General features: G+C 47.9%; 1 protein-coding gene across 3 annotated transcripts in view; it reads right to left on the bottom strand.

The window, feature by feature from the left end:
* phldb2b (pleckstrin homology-like domain, family B, member 2b) overlaps positions 1 to 25,808 on the bottom strand; it is a 43,625-nt gene that overhangs the window by 5,798 nt on the left and 12,019 nt on the right. The window contains exons 6-19 of one of the 3 annotated variants that reach the window (XM_079754304.1): positions 22,273 to 22,392; positions 18,752 to 18,936; positions 16,944 to 18,155; positions 12,322 to 12,744; positions 11,246 to 11,389; positions 10,694 to 10,831; positions 9,089 to 9,217; positions 7,815 to 7,970; positions 6,804 to 6,914; positions 6,373 to 6,447; positions 5,306 to 5,458; positions 4,497 to 4,640; positions 4,197 to 4,296; positions 2,913 to 3,063 (exon numbers count right to left, since the gene is read on the bottom strand). In XM_079754304.1, the coding sequence (XP_079610430.1) occupies positions 2,913 to 3,063; positions 4,197 to 4,296; positions 4,497 to 4,640; positions 5,306 to 5,458; positions 6,373 to 6,447; positions 6,804 to 6,914; positions 7,815 to 7,970; positions 9,089 to 9,217; positions 10,694 to 10,831; positions 11,246 to 11,389; positions 12,322 to 12,744; positions 16,944 to 18,155; positions 18,752 to 18,936; positions 22,273 to 22,392 (3,241 nt within the window). The remainder of the gene's footprint in view (positions 1 to 2,912; positions 3,064 to 4,196; positions 4,297 to 4,496; positions 4,641 to 5,305; positions 5,459 to 6,372; positions 6,448 to 6,803; positions 6,915 to 7,814; positions 7,971 to 9,088; positions 9,218 to 10,693; positions 10,832 to 11,245; positions 11,390 to 12,321; positions 12,745 to 16,943; positions 18,156 to 18,751; positions 18,937 to 22,272; positions 22,393 to 25,808) is intronic. The other 2 variants (XM_079754305.1, XM_079754306.1) reach the window with 2 other exon arrangements.

Genomic DNA, 25,808 nt, shown 5'->3' on the forward strand with positions numbered 1-25,808 from the left:
TAAACATGGATACTGTCTGCGTCGTTTTATAATCTTAAAATCACATAGGAAGCACCATGGATGAAAAGAGCATTACATCATCAACCCCAGAGCTAACATCTACCCTGAACCCGCATGCGTGGCAGTTTGTATATACGTGGGTGTTTGTGTATTTTGGAGTGTTTGTGTATGTGTGCACGCGTGTGTCTGTGTTGGATCAAACAATCATGATCCCAGGCATTCCAGGGAGTTGCCAGAGCTGCCCCAAGGATCCTCTCTCTCTGTGTCTCTCTCTTTGTCTCTCTCCCTGTGTCTCTCTCCCTGTGTCTCCTCCCTGTGTGTCTCTCTCTCCCTCGTTTGCCCTAATCCTCCCTCCCCCTTGAAGAATGTGCCACATCACTGTCTTTATTCACCAGTGAGGAGAGCCTAGCTTCACAGAGGTCCCCATTAGCCCTGGGTGAAATACACACGACAGACCTTCCTAACTGACACCATGCCACAGAAAAAGGGACACACTCACAAAATTTCTCTTCCTCTCCCCTTCCCGCCCTCCCCTTCCCGCCCTCCCCCTCCTCTTGGGAATGGTTTACATTAGACTTTAGTCTATACAAACGTGGGTCGGTGTGTGTGTGTGTGTGTGTGTGTGTGTGTGTGTGTGTGTGTGTGTGTGTGTGTGTGAGATGAATGGGAGAACAAAACAAAAGCAGCATAGAGTAAGAGATGGTATATGGGAAACACATAGAAAAATGCAATTAGGAAGGTAGTGATTTAGAGAAATTATAGGTGCCTCAGATAAACACCCTAGCATAAACTGATGAGCTTTGAAGTGTTCAATGTAAGAAACATTTTGATTGGATGCTTGCAGTTATGTCCCCTGCATCAGAACACCATCTACTACAACATAATCTCCACACTCAAATCAACATGCAAATTCCTAAGTTTAAGTAATTGAGGACTAAATCTTAGTTATAGTCGTAAAGCGAACTTAGACATTTGCAAAACAAACAGTTGTATAACAGTAATTACAGTGAGAGGTGATTTGTTGGCTGACTCAAGTGTTCCAGTGTGGGAGTTTGTCCCCCTTCATCTAAACAACATGAAATGGGGACGTTTTCAAAGATTTAAATTGCAACATCAATGCAATGCAATTGTCTGTAAAACCAAACACAGTTGCCGAAAAAAAGGCCAGTAAAAACAAAGCCTGAACAATTTACTCTATCCACATATGCTGGATATAAATCATGATGCTCAGATCAAAGCAAGGTCTAAAAAACAAAAGACAGCATTCCAGAAGAGACCAGAGAGGGATCATATTCCAATCCACTGTTTGACTGAAGTATTCCCGCTCAACCCAGAGAGACAAGTGGCCAGGAATTGTGTTACCTGCAGCAAGGCGCGATTTGAAAGGAGATACCCCAGTGCAGTTAATCTCCCAAAATTTCCCTCCTTCTTCCCATACCTCATTTACATGCATATCTGTTATCCATCTGCCCTCTGGAATCCAGCTCTTTCAGGGCCAAGGCCTAAAAAACATTTCCCTTTCTCTGCATCAGGACAACGGTGTCTTACCTCAGGCGATGAGAGGGAACCCTCCTCACGGTCATAACGGACTCCATTCAGCCTACGTCTAAGCGAGGATTGGGGTTTCAAAGCCCCTTCAAAAAAGAAATCACGACTTTTCCAAGAGACGTCTCTCAATTAGTTCAGCACTGATTGATCTTGCTCAAAGGCCGTCCCATCTCTGGTCAGGTAGGATAAATCAAGTGCTCTGACATTCATATCTTCCAGTACAGATCCATGTAAACGTACGTCCTGTTAGAAATCCCAACTGAATCCCAGGCGCGGCACTCAGTGTGCAGAGCTGTGAATTTAGACCTAATCCTGGGAAACTTTTTACGATGCACAGGGATGGCGCCGCAAATTGGCAAATGGGACCGTCTGCAGCTTTGCAGAGGCAGACTGAACCATTCGTAGCAGATAGAGGAAAGGACTGGGTGAAGGAGGGAAGTAGACTAAACCACTGTAAATTGGGGCCGAACCGAGGAAGTATGCACCACACATGGTTTGAGTGCTGGGAAGGGGGGCGTGGGGGAAATGGAGGGAGGTCACATTCTACCTCTGCATCTTGATTCACTGCCTTCATCCTGACCAAGGGGGAATTAGATGATTGAATGGACGCTCGCTCGGAATATGCATGCACGCGCACACACACACAGAGAGAGAGAGAGAGAGAGAGAGAGAGAGAGAGAGAGAGAGAGAGAGAGAGAGAGAGAGAGAGAGAGAGAGAGAGAGAGAGAGAGAGAGAGAGAGAGAGAGAGAGAGAGAGAGAGAGAGAGAGAGAGAGAGAGAGAGAGAGAGAGAGAGAGAGAGAGAGAGAGAGAGAGAGAGAGAGAGAGAGAGAGAGAGAGACTAACATACGCAAAGCTATAGGTTTCCCTAGTTCTGTAACCCGAGTCCCTCGGATGCTAATCAAGTCTTCACAACACACACACACACACTTCCCAGAGGATTTGGATCAAGGCGGGAACCCGCTGCTTTGCAGTTACACACTTCTTCCATTAACCGTCTTCACCCTCCTTCTTCCCCTTCATCCTTTGTTTGCCCCCCCTCCCTCCCCCTCCTTCCCTCTCTTTCAACAGTCCATGTTTCCCATTATTTAAACTAAAGAGACTTCTATGTTGTCTGTCCAAAAAAATGTAAATGTAAGTGCCGGCATTCTCCCCTTTGATGTCTGTTTCTGTTTGCCGCCACTCTCTCTGATTCGTGTCAAATTTCCCGAGGCCAAAAGGATAGTAGGATAGTGTGTGGTCGAAGAAAGCATGTCAAGTAAGTTCTTTCGAGTTGCTTTCTGCGGCTGTTAACGCACAGACACAGACACACAAACAACGTTCACCACACCGGTGAACGTCAGACTGTCCCCCGCCAGCACTGACCTGGAGACGTTGTCGGGGGAGCAGGCCGAGATGCTGGTGTCTATGGAGTCCGAGCTGTCCACGCTCATGGTGTCGAAGGGCTGGTTGTCACGGTAACCAAACGAGTCGAGGTAAACGTTGGTCTGGGACGCCGCTCTGGAGGAAGGTTGACCTGAAAAAAAGAAGAAGAAGAAAACGGGCAGCGGTCGTTAGCAAACGTCTTCGAGCGTGTGAGTGTGAGTGTGTGTGAGTGTGAGTGGTTAGCTCATTAGCCACTGACCTTACATCACAAATCCCTGCCACAGTGAAATGTATTCAGGTGTGCTCCGACCACCAATACAAAAAACATCAACACACAAACAAAAACACTCCCAATGGCGAGGTTGAAAACTCGTTCTTAGATATTCCTCCCAGATTTAGTTCAGTGCAAAAAAAAGTGGTTGAAAAGAAAGCTCTCGGTTCACGTTGACACGATCGCCAGACTAACTGAATGACTCATCCAACACTCTTTAAACAGAGCTACTGGTCTCTTGACTGCAGGAAGGGCACACACACAGCTCTGATACCATCTGTCCCAGACAGCGGACCCACCCATCTGATGACCCCGCTCAAGGGACCACAAGGGACCTATGGGGCCAAATAAGCTCCCTTTCCTAAATAACTTCCATCCCCCCCCAACACACACACACACACACCGACACACAAACACACAGGACACAATGGATCCCAGTCTCATAGACAAACTGTGAGACATCTGATTGCATGCCATTCCTGCCTCTACCCCGAACCATAACCTATGATATGTGGTTCATGAATTAAATCCAAAAGGGTTACAAAGCATCCGACTGTGTGGCGAGTGCTGCATGATGTGTACCGCTGGGAGCGGGAGGTCTGCCTGGTGGGACAGCGTGTTGTAGTGTAGAGAGTTTGAACCCCTCTGTGGTCGAAGACACGAGAGTTCACCGTGGATCCAGGCGGTTTGAAAGGAAACGCAATAGAGACGACGGTGGGAAACACAACAAGCACCTCCTGGGGTGTTGCGCTTTTGTATGAACCGCACACACACACACACACACACAGACACGCACGCATGCTCGTATACCACATACCATGCCATTTAATAGAGCTGCCTTTGACTAATCACATTCCAACATCTTTTCCGCTAAAAATACATGGGTATATAAACACGGGAGATATGGTTGGATCCACCCAGAAAGGCACAGACACACACACCCACCCCCCAACGCACATCACATGATGGCACCAAGTCATTTATGGTTCATCCGGCAGTAGATAAAACACTACCTTTATGCAGACGACGTGATTCTGACTCCTTGTTTGAGACGGAGAGCATTCTGGGTAGGAAACTGCCACAGCTGGAGCTCTGCGCCAAGGGTTGGTGGGTCTGCATGGAAATCGGCAATAAGTAAAGAACTAATTGTCAATAGTTTGAAAATATTTACATAGAAAAAACTGAAATCATCATGTTTCTAGAGCCTTGAAACATGATTTGGGATTTTTATTTACAGAACACAATTTAACAAAGTATTCAACTCAATATGATAAGTGTTTTGTGTGGTTCGGTGTGTGAGCGGAGAGTCGTACCTTATTAGGGTAGCTGCGTCCGAGTGTGGCACAGGAGAACTGGGAGGGCATGGGGGGCGTGGTCCTCTTCCTGGGTAAGGTGTCACTCATGTGAGTCCCGCCCTCCTTCTCGTACCGCCTCCTCTCCTCCAGATGTCGGAAGTGCTGGAGACACACGCGACGCAACACACACACGTTAATATACGACTGCTGATCTGAGACATTTTGCCAAGACCCCCACACATACACACACACACACACACACACGCACACTAACACAACTATGGATGCATACACATATACATGCCATAATGCACATATTGAACCATCCCATGACAAAAGTCGTACTTCACACCAGGCATTTATTCAATAACGACACGCGCACACACCGTTTACCTGCCTGTGGCGGTGGCGGTGTTTTTTGACAGGGAGAGGGGGAGGAGAGTCGGAGGGGAGGGGGGAGGGCTCTCTGTAGGACACCATGTTCTCCGGCCAGTGAACAGAGGGCGTTTTGGAGAGAGGGCAGGGGGGCCGGCGTGGGGGGGGAGAGGAGGGGGAGGAGGAGGAGGAAGGTTGGGATGAGGAGGAAGAGGAGGAGGAGGAGGAGGAGAGGGAGGAAGGTGGGGAGGAGGGGAGGGGGAATTTGGCAGACGCTGGGAAGGGACAGAGCTTTGGAAAGAAGAGAGCAACTCTGTCAGAAAAAGGAAAAAGACAGGAAGGAGAGGTGGGGAAACAGGAAGTCCACAGAGTGGTCTATGTGTGGAGGAGGAATATTCCTAGCAATGGATTTTTCTAATGAAAAGGGAAATATGACATATGACAACACACACCTCATCCTCAGACGATTTCGGGGCTCCGTCGTCGGGGGAGGAGCTAAGCTCGGATTCGGGGGAGGTATTGGTGTAAGTGGGGGCAGGGGCGGGATTAGAGTCCCCCCCGCGCTGGGAGTAAATGTCATTGATTTCACTGACAGTGACATAACCCTGGAACATACCAAGTCAGAAAACAGGGGAGAAAAAGAGGGTGATTGGTGAAGTATGGAGTGATCAGCCAAGGTGAAGATGTTTTTTTAGTCATTAGTTGTTAATACAATACAAAACATTTTATAAAGCTGAATTTCAGTTTCAAAGCAAAAATGCGGATGGACATGACACAAAAAGTAGTAGTTTGATATTTATTTTGTAATTTAATAGAGCATTTGACAACAGTTAACATCGTACAGTTAATATCGATCATTAGTGGAACAGACAAGGCCTTGACACATGATTCTAAGGAGGAAAGACGCAGCTGCAATTTCAATGTTAAGCTGTGTGTGTGTGAGTGTGAGTAGAAGCTGAGGAGCAGGTAGAAAATAAAGAAATATCCTGATATCATTTGTTCTAGGAGTCATTCATGTTTTCCATCCCGTAAAAAAATGGACGAAATACATTTCAATACCATTTCCTTCAATCACGAAGGGGGATAAAAGAAGTGGAAAACAAACCTAAGAAGGGAAAGGGAGGAAGAAATCTGAAGAAACATGGCAAGACGCTTTGCCATGAGAGAACGGAAACCCCAGACAAGACGTGAGAGGGTGAGGGGGGTGAGGGGGAGGAGAGGGAAGGAAAGATGGTGTACCTCTGCGTTCTTTCTAGAAAGAGAGGAAAGAAGGGCTGCGAGGGCCCGCAGGTCAGCAGGAAGAGGCGGGGGAAGAGGAAACAGAGCGTTGTCACAACAACGGTCGCTAGGTGATCGACACACGTCAGCCAGATTTGCTTTATTCTGGGATGCAAAAGGAAAGGAAAATGGAAGAAGTTTAGAGTGAGCGTTTGGCCCGGACGACCCAACAGGTCCAACGCTTAGGGCGGATGTAAAGAGTCCCGACAGGTGTGACAGGCTGTCAATCGGTCAGACGTACCTCCTTCAAGGTGAAGCCCCGCCCACCAGTGAGGTCAGCATATTTTCTCTCCAGACTGCTGAGGTTTTCCTTCTCCTACGAGGGCAGACAGAGTAACAAGAAACATGACTGACTGAGGACTTGGAAGGTTTTTCTTTCCATCCTTTAACAACTTCAAAACAATCTAATGAACAGGAGCGTTTTTCGGTTTACGACAGGGAAATAACGAAACACATACAGACATAACCACAAAGGCTCAAATAAAAAGTTTCAATTCTCGCAAAAGCTTTCCTGAGAAACCGTGGGCATGTTAATATATTTACTCCTGTAAGTGGATGATGTGCGTGGACATGCGCACACGCGCACGCACACACACACACACAAACACACACACACACACACACACACACACACACACACACACACACACAAAACCACACACAAACACCCACCCTCTGTAGCATCTGTTCCAGGTTGCTTTTCTCCTTCAGGAAGCACTCTTTCTCTCGCTGTGCCTGCTGGGTAATTTGTGTTGCCTGCTTCTTAAGGGTAAGTAACCGCTCCTGCAATCAAACAGCAAAAACATTCATTTAACTTGACTTCACTGCCCTTACAAAGGCAAACCTTTGTAAAACTTTAAATGTCTTAACATTCTACTTGATTTTTAATTGTATAAGAGTATAATTTAGTTGGATTAGCCTCTTCAATTAAGTTAAACGCGGGGTTACGTATAAACATCCTCATCGTTGTCTTCATTATTATCAACAGACATTTTATCGGTGACGTACATAGAAAACCATGGCAGACCGCAGTATCTGCATGGGTGAACTGCAAATACTGCAGGCTCTCTTGGTTTTTGGTCCAATTTTGTAGTCCCTATGATTTTAACATATTCTTTTCGCAAAAACAGAGAAAGTTTGAATCAAGATGCTGTATCTCAAGATTAAACATATATACCAAAGCTCATTTTGAGTTATATTTACATTTTACCCAAAATAGCTGTTACTACGCTTTGCCATTGTAGGGCATTTTACCTAGAAGTCATTTACCTTTGCTCTAAGCAGAATGCATTTACCTTGGGTTTACCCAGAACAAATTTACCTTGGCTTTCCCCAGAATGCATTGACCTTGGCGTTACCCAGAATGCATTCAACTTTGCGCTTCTCGTAGCTCTCTTAATGTAAACAAACTTTATTTTACACTGACAAACAAACTAGGGGTTTGAATTGCAGCAAAACTCGACATTTATGAGAAGTGTTCAAAACATACAGGTGATGGACATTTATTTTGCGGAAATATTGTCAATTTAATATCAAGTCACACATCTTTTCTCCAATGTCAAGTCTGATATTGGTGCTAAATCTCACACACACACACACACACACACACACACACACACACACACACACACACACACACACACACACACACACACACACACACACACACACACACACACACACCTTGCGCGTGACCATGCTGCGCTGGTAGTCGGCGGCCTCGCGGAGGAGGTGCTGCGTCTGGTTCTCCTTCTCCTCGTCCTGCCGGCTCTCGCTCTCAAGCTGCTGGAACTCAAGGTCCTCGAAGCGCTTAGACTCCGCCTCCAGGGCCTCGCAGTCCTAACACACACACACACACACACACACACACACACACACACACACACACACACACAACACAAACATATATACAAAATATAAAACAGGGGAGAAAATAAAGCAAAATGAGAGCAGAAGCGCCGCTAGTGTATTGAAGACCGCAGAAAGAAACGATAAACTGGTAAGTCACATGGCAAACCAAACACAGCTAATACCACACACAGTTAATACACCAAACAATCCGTGTATCACACAGAAATGGTTGGAAGGTACATTTCCCATCCAACTAGCATACCTAATTGGTTTACATAACTTAGTTTACCATTTCTTCCATAATAGTTAAAAAGTGCATCATAAATGTTCACTTTTACAGAATTAATTGGAAACATTTCTTTTTACAAAAACACAGCAACAACAGACAGAAATGACAGAGAAAGACAAAATGTCATTTGATAAACGCACGCAGATCTTCAACCCAGCAATGCCAAGCCATGCAACGAACAACAGGCGACCACCATGTTGCCTACACACACGCTCACACACCAAACATCTATCCCTCAAGGCCCAGCATGCGTGTGTTTGTGTAAGATCTGCAACAACAGATGTCACTACGAAGCATCTACAGAAAGAGATGCTCAATGATACAATGCAATTCAATAAAACTGTGTGTTTTATAATAGGCAATGATTTCAAAAGCATTAGCACCAACATACAGAACCAGGTGAGGCTTCGGACGGCTGCACAACATATCAGCCACTGGCAACATACAAGTGACTTGAGCATGAGGACGAAGCAGAAAGGTGGCGCGAACAGGACCAGGGGGTTGGCAGAGTCAGTATTACAGATTAATAGTAATAATAATTATCAGTTATAAAAACACTGATATAATTGTGCGTGCGTGTGTCTGTCTATGTGTGTCTGTGTCTGTGTGTGTGTGAAAACGTTTATATATCTTATTAGAACATACACCTAATCATAAGCTTACGATTATGTGTATTGTGTGTAATCTATTTTTTTATGATGTATTTTAAATCTAGGATTTGTATTACATCTGTATGTTTGTATGTGTGTGTGTGTGTGTGTGTGTGTGTGTGTGTGTGAGTGTCCATGTGCATGTGCTCGTGTGCATGCGTACTGACCCTGACCAGCTGTTCCTGCAGTGGCTCCTTGGTGGCCTCAGGGCAGCTGTCCAGCAGGGTGCGCTGTTCACACACACTCTGAGCCAACCTCTCTACCCTGCCCCTCTCTATGCTCAACAGCTCGCAGGCCTGCCACACACACACACACACATGCACACGCACACGCAGCCATATGTGCACACAAACGCACACGACCGCAAACACGTACACATATACACACATTCACACATGCAGGCATTGGCAGGCGTGCACACACACACACACACACACACACACACACACACACACACACACACACAGGACAGAGAGGATAGCAGCGTTAGTGGGGTACACAGGAGGCACAGTTAGTTACTACGGCGACCGGGAGGCCTGACAGTCCTGCAGGGGAGGGGGGAGGGGGGGGGGGGGGGGGGGGGTAGAGCATGAGGTAATGAGGAGGAGCCGAGAGGAGTAGGTACAGGGGTTAGACAACGAGGAGGAATGAGATGGAGGAACGTATTGTTGTAACGTGGAATTATGAGGCCTTGGTTTTATGGATGTTAATATGGATGGACTCACATACACACACACACACTCACAGTCACACACACACACACACACAGCCCAGTAGCATGTCACGCTTTCGGCCACTAAACACAGAAGACCTCACACCCATCTCCCACATGGTTGGGTCTTGCCTCACTGCATTGAGGGAAGTCTGTACAAGACTCAACATCAGAAAAGAGCGCAAACTTCAACTACACACTGGCACACTCACCCCATAAAGACACTTTTCTTGGAATCCCCCTGGGCTATCCGTCCAAACACAAATATACATTTCATACTTCACTGATATTACACATGAATGGAAATACCCCCTCTCTCTTACACACACACACCCACACACCGGAGGACATAGCGGGACCACTTGAGAACTGCTGCAGCCTGTACAGTATTAGCAGCTGTATATTTGGACCAAGGTGGCCAGAAGAAGGATTAACACTTTTCGCCGGTCACACGACCCATCAACGAGACCCATGTGTGGTGTGTGTGTGTGTGTGTGTGTGTGTGTGTGTGTGTGTGTGTGTGTGTGTGTGTGTGTGTGTGTGTGTGTGTGTGTGTGTGTGTGTGTCGAAGTGCACACACGCATTTGCGAGGGGGCTTTGAGTAAAACTTAATTCAATAACGGCTGAATGCCAATAGACTAATACAATCCCTCCATCCACCCCATCACTCAGGATTGACAACTGTTCATCGCCTTGTCGCTTGTTGACCAGGGCAGCTCCCTGTGGAGAGTGCCTACCAGTGCGGCTCTGTCCTTACGGCCCGGGATGGATCCCTGCCCACGGTTCTTTGCTGCATGTCCTCCCCTCCTCTCCCCTCCCATACGTGGCTGTCTAACTCACTGTGTTTTCATGAATTTTTGCAACAAAATCTCGAAAAATGGAAAAAAAACCCCGTTATCCTAAGATACTGGTGACAATGACTCTTTTCTGTTCTTTCATCTTGCTTGAGGGACATCCTGTCTGCAGTGTCCCAGTCACAACAAACGTCTCTCTTACCTTCTCTTCCTCATCTGTGGGGGCCTCCCCTACATAGAAGCACCACATCGGTATCTCCACCCACCTTGTCCTTCTCCGCCTGGGCCCTGCTCTCCAGGGCGTCCATCTTGCTGTGGAGGTCCTCCAGGCTGTCCTTCTCCCTCTGGAGCGCAGCCAGCTCCGCCTCCTGCTCCGCCTCCACCAGGGCACGCTCCACCTCCACCTGCAGGACGGACACACACACACACACACACACACACACACACACACACACACACACAGTATGAACAACCTGTGTTACCAATTTGTCGTATAACTTTTTTATTTTCAATCTGAACGTCAACAAATTCCATTCTGGGATTTCAAAAACCAAATCAAAAATGAATCAAATAAAAGATCCAAACATTAGATCTCCTGTATTTCATTAAGACATTCCAACTTAACGATGGAAATATTCCAATCCCTCATCCATCGCCCGGGTCTGTTTATTTGTCCTCCCCTTTCGGAGCCGTTAAACCTCGCACTGGACGACCGGGGCTTTACAGGTCAATCGCTCTCGGCCAATGAAAACACGGGAGGACTCCAAGCCCCCCCCACATCTCCGGCCGCCCCCCCCCCCCTCCCCCCCCCCCCTCACCTCTCGGATGGACTCCTCCATCTGGTTGCTGAGTTCCTTGACCTTCTGCTCCAGCTCCTCCATGTTGTTCAGCACCTGGACTCGCTCCTCCTCCGTCCGCCTGGCCTCCTGCGCACGCCTCTGCCGTGCCCCCTCCTCCACCATCTGGGGGGTTGTGACATCATCAACACAATGACCCCCCCCCGTCGCGGGGTGAGAATCACGAGTTCTCACGAGTCGCGCGCGACTCGTGAGAATAATAGTAATATATTTCATTGGAAGGCGCCTTTCTCGGCACTCAAGGACACCGTACAAACTAAAGGTACACAAGAGTCGTTAGAAAGAAACTAAAAATATAAGAGAATAATAATCGTAACAATAGTAAGAGACATAGCAATAGGCTAGTTTTGAACAGATGTGTTTTGAGCATGGGAAACGGTGGTCAACTGTTGGGTACCGCTCGGTAGGTGTGGATGCGTGCGTCTATTTGTGTAATTTGTTCAGCATGTATAATACGCGCACACACACACACACACACACACACACACACACACACACACACACACACACACAACAGCTGCTGTTGTTTCTTCGGTCACTTTTAGCACTCTCTAATCCAATAAGAAGGTGTCTCCACTTTGTAAGGGCACTGGTGCATCTGAAGTTGTGTGTGTGGGAACTGGGGGAACAAGAAGTGGCTCCTGGACACACACACACACACACACACACACACACCTCTCTCAGAGTGTGAAATCTGCCACGTTAAGTGTGATTAAGCCCTTGATGGAGACTCTGGGAGATGACACTGTGATGTGATGATGAAGTGTAGGTAGGTGACGAGCCCAGCTCTCTCTACACTTTAATCTCACCCCCACTCTGCTTCCCTGTGTGTGGGAGCATTCAGGGAGGAGGTATTTGTTCGGATTTCACGACTTCTGACACGATAGCTAGCTAATTGTAAACTGTAAATTGACAAGGTAAGGGACAACTAAAATCTCTATGCACATGTGATACAATGTGGTATTATTTTTGTAATTGTATAATAATAATAATGCTATATTGGTTGGAATACAACTATGTGCAGTTATCTCTCCTACCTCATTGGTCCTTTGCATGCGTGGGGAGGGGGAAGGGGCGGAGCTCCGCAGACTGACGGCCGGCGACTCCGCCCTGCCGTCGCGGTTCCCGCTGCTGAGACGGTGGCGGGCCCGCGGCCCGTCGTCATAGTAACCGTTCTGCGGGGAGAGGGGGCCGCCGCCCCGGTCGCCGTTGAGGGCCGAGACGTCGGAGAAGACGGAGGCGGCGGTTGCGTCGTCGTCGTCGATGGTGACCTCATCGTCGCCGTCCTGGTCGTCGTCGTCGTCGTCGTCGTCGTCGTCGTAGAGACGCAGCTTCTCCAGCTCCTGGTTAATCTTCTGGAGGTCTGACGCGGCCGAGCCGGCCCCGGGGCCCTCGTTCTCGCGGTCTTGGGCCCCCAGCTCCGAACACAGGGACAGGATAGTCTCCAGCCGCTGGCGTTCCTGAGGGGGGGGGGGACAAAGAGTCACGCACGGGTCAGAGAGGGGGAGGATCGGAATCTGAGGATCAGAGAGCGGTCCGGGCCGGGGGCTCCATCGCTCGTGGGCTGAACTCCCTGGAGGACATTTTAATCTTTTATCGGCGCTGCCGGAGGAAAGGACTGTTCATAGTCCAGGACCCTTCATAACCCCGACGGCTGTGTTCTCTCTGTTGAGGTCTGGCAGGCCCACCGCGGTCTCAAGGCCAGCACAGCGAGGCTCAGCGGGGTTTCTACCCGCAGAATATCCGACTACTGACTATGTCCCCCCTGACGGACCTCACAGCAGAACTGACTGACGGACAGATTATTTTTATTAAAGACTATTACAGTATAATTTCGGCAGCATGCTTTATGCATGTTTTATTATATGTTACTACAGTATCGCATGATTATATTATTTCAAGATTAGATTGTATATTATACCATGTATCATAAATTTGTATAGATTAATGTTCTATATCTAAGTCCAAACGGTGAGCTTGTTTGTAATGATGCATATATAAGTACATGACACACCAGTCTGTGCATGACCTTCCACTATTATTAAACCCATATTCATATTCATTCATTACCGGTCCAGTACATGCAATTTATTAGACAGTGATTTAGTTATATGCAATGTCTAATTCTCAGTTTTAATTTCCAAAAGTTACCTGTGGGAGCATTGCAGCCGTTAACTCTTCGAGGTAAAACAATGGTAGGACTGTTGAAAAATGTCTGCACCGGTCAAATCCCACACAAAATCCACTCTACTCAAAGTCTATATCTACAAAGTCAACATATCCACTTGAAGAAAACAGCGTATCTATTCTGAGTAATCCACATGCTATTCCCCAAGAGAGAAACCTTCTGAGACGCTCTCTGTGTTGAGTGTACCCCCTTCAAACTATGGAGGCTGAAGAGGCTCAAAATAAATCCCCCATAGGTTTTACCCTCAGCTCCCTGCTGGTGGGAGCTGCACTGCACCCCCGCCTGGGATCATTACATTACATTACATTATTGTGTGTGTGTGTGTGTGTGTGTGTGTGTGTGTGTGTGTGTGTGTGTGTGTGTGTGTGTGTGTGTGTGTGTGTGTGTGTGTGTGTGTGTGTGTGTGTGTGTGTTGCTATTAAGAAGGTGGACAACTGCGAGCTGTGATTTGAAGTCTGTTCGGAGGACGTTCCCAATACAAAGTCAGTATGCAGAAAATGAATTTGAGTAACAAAATATCTAATTAAAATGTAAAAAACTTGATGTCCTCTGGTTTAATCATTGATATACCAGCACCACTTTCTTTGAACGCAATTAAGAACGTACCATCTCAATCTCATAGACTTCAAATCAAATAAAACCCACATCAGGACCTCATTCAGAAACAACACTACCCATAAACAAGACGATCCTGAACATGTCACAGATTGGGAGGACACCACATTTAATGACAGTGGCACAGCGAGCCTGAGCCAAATGTGTCACCTTGTTCTATTCTCATGGAGACAAGCCACTGTAGAGCTTATAGTAATCAGCAGCCAAAGAGAGAGAAGGATAGAGATAGAGAGAGGGAGCAAGAGAAAGAGTAGATGATTCAGAAGAGTGTCAGTAGAGATACGTCAAGAGTGAGTGAAAAAGATGGGGAAGGGGAGAGGGATGAATGTAAAACTACAGGGGGGAAATATGAGCTGTTGGTTTGGCACATTGTCACACAGGGGCCTGGCATAGGATAAATTACATTTATATCTCCTTCCAGTTTGCATTCATCTCATTTATTCTCTTCCGTTTATTCTTCAGGCAATATGAATTTAATGAAAGAGTGTCTAGTGTTTAATTAAAGAGGGACACAGGGTCTGTATTTTTCACAAATCCCCTCTGTCTCTTCTCTTAAGTCTTCTTGTAGTAAAACTCTTGGCTGCATTCCAATGCAGAATGATGTCTTTACTCCGGGCTCTGTAGCTGTCGTCTGACTGAAAACGTCCATCTGTCTTTTTTTATGCAAGTCTTTTACATGTAAGACACAATGTCCCCAAGTGTGAAATGATTCCTTCTGGATGGAGAATATTGGTAATAATTCATCCAAAAGGCCAGATGTCATTGCTGGTAGCACTTAGTACAGAGTCGTCTGGAAGCACACCAACCACTAGAGGGCAGACTCGGGCAAGATGTGCCAAGAAAGCCTGTCAAAAATTCTGATCCTGCACAGTACAACACTGCGGACCACACGCCCCCACGGTGTATAATCCATTAAGAGAAGACCAAATACTTATAGGACAGACGGCTCATCCCCGCTCTACAAGGTAGCGTATTCTGAAGCCATTCTGTATCAGTGGGGAAAATAAACAAAGCCAAAACGTTCATAGCAACGTTCTTATTACAGGGTGAGTTCTGGACTGTGATTCCGAGTTTACAGAAGTGCGGGTGAGCTCCAAACCCACATGCTTATTCAACTATGGGGCAAAGCCCGGTCAGAGCTCAAAAACAAAGCGAGACGTGCACCAACTGTCAAATCCAAGCATATACAGGTCTGAAAGGACGTATCAGTGGTTTAGATCTGTGTTTTCTATGGTGGATATCAAGGTTGCTTTGGTGATATGAAGTGGTATTCCATGGGCTGATGGTGACACCAAGCTGGTTCCCATCAAAATGTGGTCCTAATTATCTTGGAACTGGATTAAGAACCAGAAGAAGAAAACACACACACACACACACACACACACACACACACACACACACACACACACACACACACACACACACACACACACACACACAGGATTGTTGTGCAAACAATTAAAAACGAATTAAGAACCGGCAGGGCTTGTTTTTCCCCAAATATTTGCATAGGACGACTTTCCCAACATAACATCCCCACAGTCCAAGCAATGTGCAATGCAGTATTTATGCACCTGCCATAGTGTAACCAGGCCCTGTAATTTAGGCTGGGTTTCTACATCAGAGCCATCAGCCCTGTGGCTCGTTCAGTGGTCCAAACCCTGGTGGGCACTACTCCAGATTTGACATGGACAGATGTGCGCACACACACACACACACACACACACACACACACACACACACACACACACACACACACACACACACACACACACACACACACACACACACACACACACAATCTCTTAGTTTGGGTTGGCGGCGAAAGGCATCTATTTAGTGGCATGCGTGCGTGCGTGTCAGAGAAGGACGTTTTAAAAAGTACCAGAGAGGTCAGACAGAAGAGAAACATTCCTATCTTGAGCGTATTTCTTCCTTCCAGCGTGTTTAATCTGTTCCATCAAAACAAATGTGGAACTGGACTAGGACGGTAATAAAGAGCAGCAGAGGTGATGTTTATGATCACTGGTGCACACGCACCATATGGACGGCACGTGGCTCCCCTCAAACGGATCGCCCCGGGGCTCCGACGGTGCAAAGGCATCACTCAGGGGCGGCAGTGGATCAGGAGGTAGAGCAGGTTGGCTGGTAACCGAAAGGCAGCTAGTTCGATGGAGTGTCAAGGTGTCCCTGAGCAAGGCACCTTGCTCCCGACGAGCTGGCTGTCGCCTTGCATGGTTGACTCCGCCGTCGGTGTGTGAATGGGTGCATGAATGGGTGCATGAATGGGTGAATGTCAGGCAGTACTAGGGCTGGGTAAAAAAATCGATTTAATCCATTTTGGATCGATTTCATTTAAATATTGCAATATCGATTCATAGGGCATGAGATCGATTTTTTTTTTTTTGTTTGTTTTTTTGGTTTGTTACCATTATTATTATTTTTGCACTTTAATAAACAATGCCTTAATGCAATTTGCAGTGATGGAATGTTGTAGTTCAAGTACACTTTCACTTGCAATTCTTTTCTAATTTCAAAATTGCACTTTTGAGACAGTTTTGTTTACAGCTCAAGTTTAGACTGTCCAATTTACAAGTTTGCACAAGTTAAAACCTGTTGTTTAAGATGAAGAGAAAAAATAAAGTACATTTGTATTTTGTTACACAGTTGAGCCATTTTCATTGTTTAAGAGCAGATTGAATCGAATCAAATCTAATCGAATCGTGATTAATCGATTCAGAACCTTATGAATCGAAGTCGAATCGATTCAGGAAATTGGCCACGATACCCAGCCCTAGGCAGCACTGTAAGGCGCTTTGGGTGAAAGCGCTTTATCATGCAGTCCATTTCACTCACCAGCCTCTCCACCTCCTGCTCGCGGAGCCTCTCGTCCCGCTGCCTCAGGTGGTAGTCCGAGAGCTCCTCCTTCCCGCTCAGCGAGCTGATGCTGCCCCTCCGCTCCCGGAACGCCCCCGGCTGCGGCGGCTGGCTGGCCCCTAGCCCCGCCTTGCCAAACGACTGCCTCCTCTCCCCGAAGCCGGACCCCGCCTCCAGGCCGGCCTTCCCGAACGAAGCCCCCCTCTCCCCGAACACCGGCCGCTCCTTCTCCCCGGCGGGGCCGGAGCCCCCCGGGCTGAGGGAGGACAGGGAGCTGGTGGAGGTCAGGCTGAGCTTCTTGGCGACGCGGGGGGACGACGAGCCCCCCGCCGTGGACGGGAGGGTCACGTCGGGCGGGGTGGGGCCGCCGGCGGAGCTCGGGCTGGGCGAGACTAAGGGGGAGGCGGTGCTGCTGGCGGCGGAGGCGACGGGGGAGTAGGGGGAGTACGGGGACGGCGAGGAGGAAGGGGAGGAGAGGAGGAGGGCGGGGGACTTGGGGCTGGAGAGGGAGATGGACAGGAAGCCGTCGCCCTGCGCCGCGCTGTGGCTCTGGCCGCCGTGCCGCAGCGCCTGGCCGCAGCTGTTGTTGCCGTTGTGGTTGTCGTGGTGCTGGTCCCGGGACGGCCTGTAGGCGCCGCTGGGGTCGCCGCGCCGCGCCTGCAGCGCCGTGAGGGTCATGGCGCCGTTGCTGCTGCCACCGTGGTGGTCCCGGGGCGAGGGGGGGGGGCAGAGGCGCGGCAGCGACCGGCTGTGGCTGCCAGCCGTCGACAGCGAGTTGAGCGAGCCCGCCGAGTACTTCCTGGCCCTGGGGACGGGCGGCGTCTCCTGGTTGCCGTAGCTACGGCGGCCCAGGCGGGGGCTAGAGGGCATGCTGGCCGCACCCCCGGCCGAGGGAGAGCGGGGGGAGGGGTAGGGGGAGGAGGAGGCGGGGGGCGAGAGGAGGAAGCTGTCGCTACCGGCGACAGAGTGGGAAGACCCGCCCCCGCTCCACGTGGACAGCAGGGATTGGACCGGCTGGTTGGCCGGTTGGTTGCGGCCGGCCGAGGAGCGGCAAGAAGAGGGGTCAGAGCGGCGGGAGGGGGAGGGAGGGGCCATGCCTTTCAGGGAGAGGGGCGGGCGCTCTGAGCCGTAGAAACGCTTGGCCTGCTCCTGATAGGACGAGGACACCGCAGCAGGCGTGGTGGGTGGAGACTGTGAAGAAAAATACAAACAATATAAACACACACAAACGATTTTAAATCAACCATTGACATTATTATGCATTAAACAGGAGGGAAACGGTTACAAAGCTGGGCCTGCATTTAGAACGTGCTGTGGTTTTAGAAACCGTGGGCTCGCTCAAGGCCGTCCTTGTTGGACCCTTTGGTAAAACAAAACAAACAACCGCGCTCTTCCAGTTCTTAGCCTCAGAGTGGAAACCGAGCAGGGAGGACATCTCAAGGTTACCCTGTGTCTGAACCCCGGCTCATCACTTCCCACCGCCGTTTGACAGAGACTGCGTAACTTGCAAGACAAGATAATAAGCCCTGGGGTCTGTAATGGACGGTCTGTGCAAAACCAGGACAGCCATAGGTTAACCATAATAAACGGTGTGTAGCGCCAGAACGCAACGCAAACTGAGCTAATAAGTAAACTGGTTTAAAGAAAATATAAAAACACACACCACACGGACACACACACACACACACGTTTTTGTTGATGGGTCACACAACACATAATAAAGCCACCAACAAGCACAACAATCAGTAACCCCTGGATAGCATCGCTAAGCTAACTGCGTCACCCACCTGAGTCATGCTGAAGTACGAGGGGTTGGCGTCCCCGTTTGCGCGCAGGCTGTTCTCCAGCGCCTGCTTCTTGCGCTGCAGCGTGTCCATCAGGTCCCGCAGCTCCGAGGCGGAGCGCATGCCCCGCCCACTGTTGGCCCCGCCCACCAGTGAGTGGCCGTAGTCGCTGCTGAACTTGAGATAGTCTGCGAGGGGGAGGAGGCGAGGAGAAGAGGAGTGGATCAATACAGCCTGTAGTGAAATTTGAGAGGGAGCGCATGTGTGCATGCGTGTCTGCCGCTGGGTCGTAAATAAAGAGGAGATTTGGTTATTTGGCATCTGTAATGTGTTCTGGATGGATGGCAAGAGTCCAAAACCAGTGAAAAAGCTGTATCGAGACATGTGGCAAGGGAAGGGTGTGGGAATGTGGAAGACACTTGGAAATAGAGAGAGATAGGGCAACGCATTTGGAGACAATGAAAGGCAGAACCCAAGCACTTTTCAGGGCCGTACAGTGGGAAACAGTAAGAGAGGGGCCCGAGGTTTCCCTTTCCTTTAGAGTGTACCTGAGGCCAACGCTATTCATAGACGAGGCCACTGGCAGGACGCAGGACACACACACACACACAAACACACACACTTAGAGGCGGCTAAACGTGGGTCACGTTTCCCCGTTTGGCACACGAGGAAATAAGAGTGACCACAGAATGCTCTGGAATTTCCAAAAAAGCCCACCCAGCCCCCCCCCCAACCCCACCCAAAAAAGTGTTCAACCCATGCATCTAAAAATCACATGCAAACCCTAAATAGACGAATGGTCTTTTTTAGACACATGCACACCCACCCACACTCCGCTGCAGAACAGCGATAAAGCATCGTACGGATGCTTGTATTAGCGGTACAAGCCGCATAGATGAATGCTCCAGGGGCCCCTCCTTCCATGTGAGGGAAGGCATAGGGCCCCAGTGCTCCAAACATAGCAGCTTTGTGATGGATTTAACACCACATACATCACCGGGCGATAGAAGCCTTTCCAACATGAAAAAACAAGGAAAGGAAGGCATCAGGGGTTTTTACTATGGAAAAAGAACCGTGCTAAAACAAAGACCACCCTGCGTTTAACAACCACACACACAGTGCGCTAAAACGGACACATGTGGTTCTACCTAATGCAGATACACACTTTTACTTTCCAGTGCCCATCCAAAGTGCACACGTGGACTCTTTAGTGTGTGTGTGCGTGCGTGCGTGCGTGCGTGCGTGCGTGCGTGCGTGCGTGCGTGCGTGCGTGCGTGCGTGCGTGCGTGCAGGTCCAAAAAACGTTTAAGCTTTTCCAGTGTTTTAAGTATGGGCGTCATTAGAAAACCCCAAAGTAGAAGTGCTGAACGCATCAACGGTAATATTTTCACTTGAGGGGAAGTCTTGGTGAGCATTTGAGTTAGTATTATGAGGTATTATGAGGTATCGTGAGAGAGAGAGAGCTATGAACATGAATGCGTCTGAGACAAATCTCAAACCATAAATGGTTGAGGTAAATGGGTCAGAAACAAAACACATCATGAGATCCAACAGACACTCGTGTTTGCCTCCATACATGGGCAGATTTATGCTTACGGTCTGCCTCGCGTAAAACTCTTCTCCCCTACTGAGCTAAGTCGGTGTGCCTGGGTTTCATAGCCTCTTTCAAGTGTGTGTTTATGCGTGCAAGAAGTGTGCGTGTGTTCAGGCAACATCATATGCATCTCAGCTTTGTAAGAATGTACGGTACACATTTTTCAGCTTGAATATGAAATAAGTTATTCTGTGTTGGGTATAGCTAAAGAAAGTGTGTGCGTGTGAGCCCGTGTGTGTATGTGCTTGTGTGTGTCCATGTGTTTGTGTCTGTGTGTCCATGTGTGTATGTGTTTGTGTTCCCAAGACAATCACAAAAGCATCCAATGGAGATAATCCCTGTGAAACATAGCAGGGTGAAACAGCAGGCACTTCACGACGGAAAGCACAGCACCCGGTTCACATCTGGCGCCTCGAGGTCAACCCATCACGAGATCGCCACCCGACACACAGGTGTGCGCACAATCACATCCAACATTCCGAGGAGAGCCACAACCACGGTTCCCTCGGGCGCCGTCGTACCAAAACCCTCGCCGTGCGGGGGCTAGCTGAGGACAGCTCCAACGCATCGTCAGCGTGTTGAAAACCCGCAGCCCCTTCCTCCTGACCGCGGCACAGAATGCATCAGCCACCTAGGCGAGCATTTTACACTCGTCTGTTGGAACGGAAACGGCCACACCGCACCTCCGCCACGCTCTTGTTATTCGACTCAGCTATAAGGTGGATCACGAGGCCAATGTTCGGACAAGCTCAAGAGGAGGAGCCTAGCATCGAGTCTGCCTGGGTTAGGGGGGGCGATCCCCGACAGCCTCCCATGCAAAGTGTGCATGCCCTTAAGGTATTGCATTGCATTGCAAGACTCTTTAGATAGTCCAAAAAAATATATACAAATATATATAGACTTCATTGAATTCAGCCGATTTTTTGCATTAGTTGTGATGGTCATGTGCATTAAAGGGTTGGGGGGGGGGGAATCGTTTCATGGTGGAATCGTGATTCTTATCTTCTATGATACTGAATGGATTAACAACTACCAAAAAATATGTAAAAACAACATAATAGTGTCAATAGGTTACCATGTTTTCATGGCATCCTTTGCAACAGTGCTTTTTAGAGCACAGAGGACTGGGGTAGAACCTGAAATGAACCCCACTTGGCACTGAATCGAGCATTGATTTTGAATCGGGACTCAACTTTGTATTGAAACAAAGAACCAAAATCTAATCGTGAGACACCGACAGATGAATTCCATAGTGCATATAGACGGCTGAGGAGCGATCCATCAGTGTGAGCTGAGAGGGCTGTGTAATACCAGGTGTGCCTGCCATCTTTCTGAGGTGCTATCTGGAAACAAGATGGCAGGTCAAGCGAGCGGGGTCAAACAAGAGAGAGGGAAATGGAGACAGCTAGAGACAGAGACAGAGAAAGGCTGTGCATTCCAGCTGTCTGGGCGCTTTTAGAGCATGGATCACCGTGAATTACGGTGATCAACCGACACACCTCGCTCGCACCATCCAGCACATCACCACAAACGTAGTGGGATCCAGCTGTATCGCCATAGCTACGGGGGAGGCACCAGATGACAACCGCATTTCACACTCCACCAGTTCAGGAGTGCATGCGTCAGGCTGGTATGTTCACGATGCTAATTTATTGGCCTAACGTCAACTTGATATTCTAACACGGTTCTTAGCCTGGTTTATGTCAACATGCGAACCCCCCCCAAATACACACACACACACACACACACACACACACACACACACACACTGGAGTTATTTAGACCAAGAGCCAACTGAAATCCACATCTGAGGCACAGGGGGCAAAAATATTTGGGGGGCTTCTGGTCGAGATGGAGAAGAAAAGAGGGGAGAGATAAAAATATAAAAGTAAGAGAGAGAGTGTCTGAGGGAGTGAGTGCGTGAGCATACCTGTGCTGTAGGCCAGCGGGGACACAGGGCTCTTGGGTGGAAGCATGCTCTTCATTCTGCTGGCTTCCTCAGGGTGGTTGAAACGGAAGAAGTACGATTTACCCAGACACAAGGAGTAACCTGGAAATACACACATACAATTAGTACTACTATTAATTATTACAGTTGACATTGTCACACACACACACACACACACACACACACACACACACACACACACACACACACACACACACTATTTATTCTGGCCATCAATTAAGCTGAGAGGGCCCGACATTAAACAAGATGTCAGGGTCACAACCTCGGTAATACACACAGAAAGCAACAGCTGTCCAAATACCTCTGCAACCAGGGCAGGGAGAGGGGGAGAGAGACCAAGAGACAGGGGGAGGGAGAAAAAGAGAGAGAGGGGGAGAGAGACCAAGTGAGTGAGGGGGAAAGAGATGAAGAGAGAGAGACCGTAACCAAAGAGAAGCAGAGAGAAGAGCGAGAGAAAAAAATGAGCAAGTGTGAGCACATCAAGGAGAGATTCACAAAAACACTAATTGTGGGGCAGGGGAGGAGTGAAGATGACAGAGAATCGTGACACAGAACACACAAGAGAATCCCAACGCTGTAATTATCTGTTCCTTCAATACCCCCGTTGGAATGGGCAGGATAGGGTCAGATTTACAGTAAATACCTAGTGTGTGTGTGTGTGTGTGTGTGTGTGTGTGTGTGTGTGTGTGTGTGTGTGTGTGTGTGTGTGTGTGTGTGTGTGTGAGAGAAGAGAACATCATCTCCATAACGGCTTCATTACAGCAGAGAGATGCCTCGGGCCTGAAGTCAGTCCTTAACCGCTAAGCAACGATGGAGTGAGGCTGTGGAAAAAAACTGAATGGAAAGAAAGCAAACTTGCTGTCTTTCTCTCTCTCCATCTTTTCTCCTGCGCCTACCACCTTCTTCCAAAACAAGATTTTGAGAAGGCACAGCATCTTCAAAACACCAGGATTAAACTGCCATGTTACCATTTAAAAAAATCTAAATCCTCATATTTTACAGTACATTTGTATGCAAGTGACATGTTAAGTTATTTCGCCTTGTGTAGTTACATTGTTCTTAATACTTTACATCATGCATTTGTACTGAATTCCCAAGGGAGTATCTGTTCCATCTACAGAATAACCCCTTTAAATCAAAGCAATCTCTTCTCATGAATAGTACGACAAGCCGCGAGAGCTCAAGAACGCGAACACGTCAGAATCACACACACACACGCTTAGTGCGTGTTTAGTCTACACAGCTGGACTGCTAACATCCCCAAAACACACACTTGCATAAACACTGTCTTGCTGGGTTGGTCAAACACCACAGGTTTGGCGGCGTGGCTCACACATAGATCAAAAGATCAGAGCAGGTCTGGGAGAGAGCAGGTCTGGGAGAGAGCAAGACGGGGAGAGGGAGAGAGAGAGATGGAGAGGGGTTGGGAGAGACAGGAGTTGTCTGGGTTTGTGCTTTAGTCAGCAAGAGCCAAAAAAACCTTTTTCCTGAATTCCAGAGAGGTATTAAAGTGTGTGTGGGTGTGAGTATTTGGGTATGCAATTCCAATGACTCTCAGTGGCTTTCGGTATTTAGCATGACAACACACTCGCACACGCACACACACACACACACAAACAATCAGCCAGCTGCCCCTAGTCTCTCCATATGCCCCTTTTAAAAGGGGAGCATTAAGTGTGCTGTCCTTATTTGCTCACAGCAGCCATCCCTGCCTTTTCATTTCCTCTGAATCCTTTAACAACAATCTGTCCACCGTTTCCTATCAGCAGCACACATAAAAGAACCAAAGACAGAGAGGGGGGTTTCAGAAATCCACCACCTTATATCCTCAATACAGGAATTTAATGGATTTAAGAGTTAACAAACTCAAATGTCATAAATAACACCAAACGTCTTTGACACCGTATTCCCTCAGTCGTAGGCGCTCAGATCTTACGCTTCATTTATTGGCTCATATTGTGCTGGCCTCCCCCCCCCCCCCTCCGTCATCCAACCTTCAACTGGAAACACACGCACGTCTGTTTATACACATTTTATGGACTAATTTGAAGTTTGCAATCTACAAAGTCAGACCTCAGGGCTTTTGGAGCATCCAGATGTACACAAAGTATCATTTCTGGACCCAATTTCACCCAGCCACTATCCATATGTACGCTGCCGCAGCCGCAATGTTATGGGGATGGAAACTCGAAACCGTCTTTTGGTTTGGTTGAAAATAAAATGGAGAAACTACAGAAATTAAGTCGATTAGGTTAAAATAAGTAAAATAAGCTAAATAAATGAGATATTTTTGCGATGATGGTAACAGTTCAAGAATGATTTTTCACTTTTATATATATACAATTGAAATATTGCTGAAAATATGTAAAAGTCCCTGATTGACTGGAACATACATTATTCACTCCTGTTTTGGCACAGACCACTCTAGCTGACTGTACCCTAGGGGCTGTGTAAATGCACCCTAACAATCACACTTGACACGTTCAGGGGCAAGAGGGTCCAACAATGCAATGAAAAACCAACTTTGTCGTGAGCACTGCTGGAGGTGTCAAATCACTTGTCTGGAGGTTTGATAGCTAATCGATTTTCTTATCGCTGGTTATCACTTACTCGCTTGCTACATCCTATATAATCCAGATAACCCAACACACACACACACGCACGCACACGCAAACCAGGTCACTGTTCAGCGCATGCATTTGAGGAAGATAGTGAAATGGGAATTTTAAAAACAATAGTACGCTATACAATAAAGTATTGCGTGAGACGTCAATAAGACATGCCCTTAGGGAGGCGTAGCTTAGAAAGAGACGTCTTTGAAATACAATCACAATGAACTTGTGCATTGTTGGACAGGTGTCAGGTATATCATTGCAGACGGTATTGCTGCTCCCTACGGCCTGTGGTTAAAACCTGGTGGTTAAATACTACCACAGGTATAACACTACTGAAAGCTTATCATTCATTCAACAACAACAACGACCACACAACAAACAAGAGATAGGCTTCATATAACGTTAACCCTCCCATGTGTTGTCTCGGATTGCTTTGCACTTTTTGTTAAAGCTTAACCACTCAACATTTGCTAAACACTCACTCGGTCATATTGAAAAATCTAGTCTTGGGGCACCATGACTTAAACAAACATAAATTACTCATATCGCGGCTTACCTAATATATGGGCTTAAAAAGAAACGTAGCCTACTACCAAGGTGTGTCCTCGGATGTTGGGTCAACATCACAAGCAACGCCTTCTTGCAAGGGAAGAAGGTAACCACTCGGGGCGAAACAAATGAGATGCATTTTATAAAGCTCCGCTACAAACCTTTTGATTGCGTCCCATTCAATGAATATCGTCGCTGTATTACTTCTTGCGTTCCCCAATCCTACAGTGTGGTCAATGAGTTTTTTCCCGAGAAGTGAGAGCCGCTGATGAAAATGAGCGGTGTATCCCTTGTTATTTTTCTCCTTTCTTCAGAAGACAAACTTTCATGATC

The sequence above is a fragment of the Pollachius pollachius genome, assembly GCF_949987615.1.
Source record: "Pollachius pollachius genome assembly, chromosome: 17".
NCBI classification, from domain to species: domain Eukaryota; kingdom Metazoa; phylum Chordata; class Actinopteri; order Gadiformes; family Gadidae; genus Pollachius; species Pollachius pollachius.